The 7,811-nt window shown below is 36.6% G+C and overlaps 1 protein-coding gene across 1 annotated transcript in view; it reads right to left on the minus strand.

Moving 5' to 3' along the window:
* The window catches only part of SH2D1B (SH2 domain containing 1B), a 41,403-nt gene extending 33,817 nt beyond the window's left edge, over positions 1 to 7,586 (minus strand). Inside the window, exon 1 of the mRNA XM_004479689.4 lies at positions 7,336 to 7,586. Coding sequence (XP_004479746.1) covers positions 7,336 to 7,484 — 149 coding nt within the window. The 5' untranslated portion in view covers positions 7,485 to 7,586. The remainder of the gene's footprint in view (positions 1 to 7,335) is intronic.
* Positions 7,587 to 7,811: the final 225 nt, after the last annotated feature.

A 7,811-nucleotide genomic window follows, 5' to 3' on the forward strand; every position in this document is an offset into this window, starting at 1 on the left:
GGGAATAGAAAATAGTATAATCACTTTGGAAAACAGTTTGCAGCTTCTTAAAAAGATAAATCTACACTGACCATATAACTAAAGCCATTTCATTTTTAGTTATTTACTCAGAAGAAATGAAAACATGTATTCATACACAGACTCGGTCCTAAATATTCCTGGCAACTTTACTTGTAGTGAACTGTGATATTTATAGAATGGACTACTATTCAACAATACAAAGGACTGAACCATTGATGTATGTAACTATATGGATGAATCTCAAGATAATTATTTTGAATGAGATAAGTCAGACAAAAAGATTCAATTTATATTCAATTCTGAAAAAGTCAAATTATTCTCTGTGCCAGCAAGCAGATCATAGGTGCCAGGGGACCGGCGGAGTTGGGTGGTATGGTAAGGAGGGATTTCAGAGGGTACAAGGAACGTTTTGAAGATGATGGATATGCTCATTATCTTGGTGGTGATGGTTTCACAGGTATATGCATATGTTAAAATTCATCATAGTCTATACTTTTATTTGTGAATGATGTTTCAAAAAAGCTATAAAAATCATTCATGGCATAAAAAAGTATATGGATGGAACAACTATTTTGCTCTTATAAACCAAATTAAGTTCATGTTACATATATGGATTTTGATGTTTTCTGGTTGGTCTTTGACATTAGATAGAATAATTGTTTCCTATATTTGCTATTGGGTACTCAATAAATACCTGGTGGCCTGACCTCCAGCGTGGGAGTAACACATGTGGAGGACAGCGCTGGGCATGACAAGAAGGAATGAGATCCAGACAGTCACTCAATCATGTCTAAGGTTTACAACAGTTAATGAATTGAAATGTCTCTTGTTTTGGTTATCCTGTGAAAGCTTTGACCTCATTTGAGATGTGAGAAATAAACAGGGCTTATAAGGGACATTTAAAAATCTTTGGCATTAAATTCTCAGTTGAGATTCGAAAAGGCTAGAATATAGGTCTTCTAGGTTTCTCCTCACCTCTGAATTCCTGCACTCTTTCCATCAGTGTTTAGCCTTGTCATGAGAGGTCATCACATGATGTACAGTGCAGGGACCCCTGAGCCCATAGTCAATGAACAGTCCACAGATTTATAGTTGGTTTCTTGCTGTGATGAGGAGCATGGGGGAACTTATTCATGTTTGAACTTTTAGTTTTATTTTTTAACCAAATCTCTAAAGATCAGCTAGAGGAAATGGAACCAATTGTGCCCTCTCATGTCATTTTCCATACTGTGACACATGCAAGGGAACCCAGGTCAATAAAGAATATTTTAAGACTTTTTACCTCTGGCCCCCTCACTGCTCTTGATTGGAGTGTGTATCAGTACAACTATTCGTTGTAGCAATCTGTCAATGTGTCAATGCATATAAATTTTTTAAAGTACGATTTCACATCTAGAATTTTTTTCCCAGGGAGATAGTTGGACAAGTTTTCAAAGAGATAACTATGAAAATGTTCATTATCCCATTGGTTATCACACTTAAATTTTGGAAATAGCCTAAAATAAATGATTATGTCTAAATTATCATAAGCCAATCAATAAAATACTAAGCAATTACAAAAGAATGATGTGTATCAGCTTTCTCTGATGTGGAAAAGATACCTATGATATATTTTAAAAAGCAGGTTGCAAAATACTGTGCATAATGAACCATTTATGTGTATATGTATTTGCTTATCTATCCATATGCATAGAGCAGTCTGGAGATGTGTGCTGAAACATGAAAAATGATGATGTCTAAGTAATAAGATTGTGGGAATTTCTGCTTTTTTATTTGTATCTTTCTCTAGAATTGTTTTTTCCAAAATGAATTTGCATTATCTTTATAAACAACAAAAAGTTCAAAATAATATATGGTTTTCCTCCTGGAATCTAGATACTTTCCAAATACCCCAGAATCTGAGAGCAGCAAATCACTCTTAACCACCTCTTTCCAATTCCTCTAATTGCCATTAGCCTCCTCATGAGGACCTGCAGGTCTCTTTACCTGCAGCCCTTCCTATGATTGTAGAAAGTCCCTCCTTTTCCTTCATACCCACAGATAAATCCTTCGTACCTCCTAATAAATATGTATTTTGACCCTTCCTAACTCTCATGAAGTCAGGTTTTTATAAGTTGAGGTTTTCTGGAAGGTCTATCATTTTTGTAAGATCAAGTAACATTTCCTGTCCACGATTACCACATAGCTTTCTGGTCATTACTATGGGTTACTAAACCAATTGTCTCTGTGACTTCCTTCTTTTGTTTTTAACTTTTCCCATGGTATCTTCATTTAGTCTGTGAAAACACCGAAGTTGGTATATGACTGTTTTAAAGTAGCAAAGGAGCAATTGCTCATCTCTAGGAGGCAGAATGTTGAGATTATGAAAATCAGCGTCCACTGCCAAGCCTTCAAGTCCCTTGCTTGGACATTTTATAACAGGTTTCCAAAGTTATTACTTTTAACATATCACAGCGGAACTGAGGCTGGGGACAGTGTTACAGCAAGGAATGTAACAATGTGCTGATTGGCCTTGGGTAAGTTATTTAATAAGAAACCACAGTTCTCTTCCCAAAAATTAAGAATAGTGTCACTTACTACAAAGGATTTTTGCAAGGAATAAATGAGATAAAAGTATGTAACATGCTTAGCACAATTTGGCTCACAGAAATCACTACATGGGGACTCTTACTACATAGTGGTAGGTGAACAGGCTAATGCTTGTGTTTTAGGTAGTAATAGGTAGTAATTTTGGCTTTTCTTACATAGTGTTGTATATGGGAGTATGAACCGCTTTGAGTGACCTCTTCAGAGAAGCTTTGCCTGACACCCAACCTAAAGTAGCCTCTCTGTCCCTCCTTGTTTTGTGATCACATTTGCTTCCCCCACTGAACGTAAATTCATGTAGGCAGGAACATAGCCTGTAGCTTTTATCACTGCTTCACCAGTGCCCAGGGCAATATCTGAAGTAGGTTAGATTCTCAATATACGTGTGTTGAATGAATGAATGTGTAAAGGTAGCTTTCACCCTCTCCAAAAGCTAGCTCCAATGTCAGGCTCTTTATTCCTCAATGAATAAATCACTATGCTCTGGGTTCCCACAAAGTCCTGATCATAGACCCATCCCTTTCTGCTCTCACAGGCCATCAGTGCTGTTTACCTATGTACTCTCCCATTAGGCTCTGGGCTATATGAAGGCATCTACCAAATGCCTAGCACAGGGCCTGGAATATATAGTTGGTGAACTACTGGATTTGAAACTGCCTGTACTGATTTGTGTGCTAGTTCATTTTTACAAGGAATTATGGTGGTTTAGCCTCTGGGGCCATTTGACCTGAGCCTTTCCAGAACACTGCATCATCCTTATGTGCTCTACAGTAGCCTTCTTCTAGACCTAACTCTTCTCCCTGAGATGCCCTCTTTTCCATTTTTGTGTTACCAAAACTTACCAACTCTTTAAGTTCCAGCTCAAACACTATCCTCTCTGAGTAGGCTCTCCTGTTCATATCTTCTATCACTGAACTCCTATAAAACTTTGCCTCTTCTGGAATTTGTATTTTATACTTTGTTTTATTGATTTACATGTTTTGGGTCACTGTGACAAAAATTGCAAGTTCCTTATTGAAATCTCCTTAGACAAGCAGTTCTTAACCTTTTTTGTTCCATGGACTCCTTTGCCAGTCAAGTGAAAACCATGGACTCCTTACTAAGTCCACACTATACTGTGTATTATTTAATAAATATATCACACCTGCACCAACAAGTCCCCACAAGAATAATGTGTTTTTTTCATTTAAATTCAAGCTCACAGATCCCTTGTGAAGAACCCCTGCCTTAGACTCTCATCTTCTCAGTTCTATCACCAGTGCTTGGATATATAATAGGGATTTGGTAAATTTTTATAAACATTTAAAAAATGACAGAAGTAATATATGCCCTTGTAAAGCATTTAAACAAGGCAAAGACGGTATTAAATGAAAAGAATCCCCAATTCACTCCTAAATCCACTATTACACATTTCTTATATATCTTCTAGAAATTTATAAGAATATACAAGGACATGGGCATATATTCTTTTTACATAAATGGAATCATACTTTACACCTTGCCTGTTTCACACAGCCACGTTTTTTTCACCTCATGTATGGATTTACCCAATCTTGTTAAAGCCTGGGTAGTATTCCCCTGATGGTACCGATGACGTCTTATGGACATTTAGATTATTTCCCACATGCACATACTTTTGCAGTTCCAACTATATGATCAATTTTTTATTAGTGAGATGGTGGGTTAAAAGTTATCTCCATACATTTCCTATTCTGGCCACATTTTCATTCAAAGAGGCTGCATCAGTGTGCAAGAGTGCCTGCTTCCGAACACTCTAATGACCTCTGGGTATTTTAATTAATACCCATTGAATGGACAAAATAATATCTTATTATTCTTTTAACTTGTCTTTAATTATGAGTGAAATCTAGCATTTTTTCCTTTCTTTTCCATATTTTTTTCTGAGAATATTCTCTTGTACTTTACTCCCTTTTACTATTGACTTTTAAAAGTTCTTTATATGTTAATGAAGTTTATTTTTCTTTTCCGTCAGCCTTTCAAGTTGTTTTATACCTTAGTTTTTTACTATGATCATGTATATCAGTCTTTTCATTTGTGGTTTCTTGCTTAGAAAAGTCTTCCTACTTTTAGGAACATTTTTTAATAACACATGTTTTCTAATACCCATAGTTTTCAGTTTTTAAAAATGTATTAAGTATTAGAACCACTTTGCAGTAATTTTACTTCAAGAAGTAAGAAAGAGGTCCAGGTTTGTTTTATTCTATGTGAACAACCAAGTGTCCCAATACCATTAATTGTCATTTTCCCTTTATTTACTTTAAATATTTTTAATCATATACCAAGCCATATGTATTTGGCCTTATTTCTGGACTCTATATTTTATTCCGTTGATTTGTTACTACCAAACTCTTTTAGTTAATATAGCAATTACTGTAGTTTTATAATGTATTCCAATATTTGGTAACTCTAGTCCCTCCTTTTTTTAAAATACAACAATTTCTGGTTATTCCAGCAAATTCCTTGCCCTGCCCCCCACCTGAATCAACTTTACTATCCATGCAATAAACTTTTAAAATTCTGTTTTTTACTGGAAAATACTGAATTAATAGATTAATTTATGATGAACTGACAGTCTTCCAAAATTGAGTCCATTCATTTATGTCTTCTTGTGAGCTCCCAGTTATATGTTTACATTTTCTTCATACAAGTCTTGCATATTTCATGTTACATTTATTCCTGGGCATTATTTTTATTATCTGTAAATGAGCTGTTTTCTTACATTTTCTTACTAGTTATTGTTTCTATGTAGGAAAGCTATGTTTTTTAAAATTTAATTTAGAAGCACATGTTCTTATTGAATTTTCTTAGTTTCTAGTAGAAGTTCTGTTTTTTTTTCTTTCCAGAAAATCTTGGATTTCACGGGTATACAATCAAGTCAGTCTCTAATAATAATAACTTTGCACTTTCCTTTTCACTTTTTATACCTCCTTTATTTTATTTAGCTAATTGCAGATGCTAGTATCTCCTGGAAAATATTACATAGTAGTGCAGATAATTAGTATCATTGTCTCATTCATGACTTTAATGGGAATTCTTCTAGTGCTTTGTTTGGCCTTTGGTTAGGAGTGTGTAAGTGCATCCACATATGAGCACACGCATGTGTGTGTGTGTATTTAAATGGAGAAGTGGATGTTGAATTTTATCCAATACCTTTGAAGCAAATTTGAGTCATATAATTTGTAACCTTTGACCTATTAATATGCAATTAAGTTAATAATGTTCCTAACATTGAACCATCTTAGATTTCCTGAATTGTACCACTCTTGACCATGGTTCATTTTCTCCTTTAATGTGTTTCTATTTGTTATTAGTTTGTTTTAAATTAATATTAAGTGAAATCAGTCTGTAGTTTTCCTTTGTGTGTGTGTCTTTTTGAAAAAATGTTTTACATTCATACACAGAATTTGAAAAACATTGGTAAAAAGAAGACAACAACACAAGCTAACAATAGGTAAAGGAAATGAACATGCAGTTCTCAAAAGTTTAATTACCAATGGTGAAAAAATATGTGAAAACATGCTCAATCTTATTTGTAAACTGAAAATGAAAATAGATAACCCAAGACAGTTTCATACCTGTATCCCTATCACCACTTAAAGAAAGAAATATACCCCTACCTATTTTATTAGCAAGGACAATCACTTTTGTCTTCATAACTCCCTAATTTTCCAAGCAGCACAAACACTCATACATGGAGACACTTGGGTTTGAGTTCTTGTAACAGGTAGAAGGAAAGGTTTGGCAATCTCTACTTTACAAAGAAGAGAATACACAAAGATAGGGCTGCCCACTATCTGCTTGAGATTTCTTTCTAAACTTGGTATAAACAACTTCTTTCAGCAGGGTAGCTCTGATACTCAGACATGGAATTTTATGCTTAACTCAGATGTTAAATATAAAATGGAAATGCTAGATGAGTTTTAACACAAGCAAGTCATTTGAGAAAGCTAGGTCTGTTTCTTCCCCTATAAAATGGTGACTGCTTATGCTTGCCTTATAGACTACAAGAAGGATGAAAGGAAACAGTGTACAAATCTTTACAAATCTATGGGGAGTAGATGTGGCCCAAGCAGTCGGGCCTCTGCCTACCACACGAGAGGTCCTGGGTTTGATTCTGTCCTAAAGACGACAAGCAGACACAACAAGCAAACAGATGAGGCACCATCTCAGGGAGGGAAGAGGAAAATACATAAATAAATATTTTAAAAATTGATGTACTACCTTCTTTGAAAAAAATCTTTACAAATCTAAATAAAAATGTGAACTATTATCAGGTTTTACGTGTTTTAAGTGGAAGTGGTCGAATGAATGTAAAAACCTGTCTCTCAGATTGAAGTTTCTAGCAGGACCCATAGCCTTTGCCATACCAAATAAATAGAACTCTGGAGAAGAACATTCTCTCATTTCTACCTTTTCTCCACCCCCTCCACCACTTCCCATGCTTCCTTCAGCGCTTGCCTTCCCCACCACCCCCACTTCTACGGCTACAGAGGGTCTGCTCATGCAGCATTTACATCAGGGAGAGAAGGGCAGATGGAAGAGCAAAGACAGATGCCTGCCTTCCGTCTCTCGCTGACAGTGTCTGTCTATTTCTCACGCTAGTGGTTTGGGCTGCAAAGGCAGAGTGCGACACAATCTTTTTATATTTGGTTACCATTGCAACATTCAATGTAAGCCTTCCAGTGTGTGGAAGGTCAGGTTACTTACGAGACACAGAGGCACAGGACTCCTGGCATAGACTCGCTGTCTCTTAACAGAAAGTTGCCATCCACTCCTTCCTTGAGCAGCAAGGTCTCACACTCTGTCTTGGTCAGAGGGCCGTGGTAATAGGGCAGATCCATGGGGAGCCCTGTCATAGCTCTGGCTGCCTGGTCAGTTTGAAATCCAACCTTGATTCGAAGGACGGCGCTGAGGGGAGAAGTGGAGCCTGCTGGCCTGAGGGAACCTGTCGCAATACCTCTTCCTCCTCTGGCCTCATGATCTGTGGGACTTGGCCAGCATTATGAGCATCAGGAAATGAGGAGGGTGGGGGTGATGAAGTGACCAAATCAAGTTGCTTTGACTCAGAAGCAAGAGAGAACACTTTTAAGTGTGCAATGGAATCTGTGCTGTTCAACAGCTGAGACAGCGATGTGGAAGTCATACTCTCCAGAACCGTGGTGTGGCCTCATATCATACCCTTT

Source organism: Dasypus novemcinctus, chromosome 13 (genome assembly GCF_030445035.2).
Source record: "Dasypus novemcinctus isolate mDasNov1 chromosome 13, mDasNov1.1.hap2, whole genome shotgun sequence".
Taxonomy (NCBI): domain Eukaryota; kingdom Metazoa; phylum Chordata; class Mammalia; order Cingulata; family Dasypodidae; genus Dasypus; species Dasypus novemcinctus.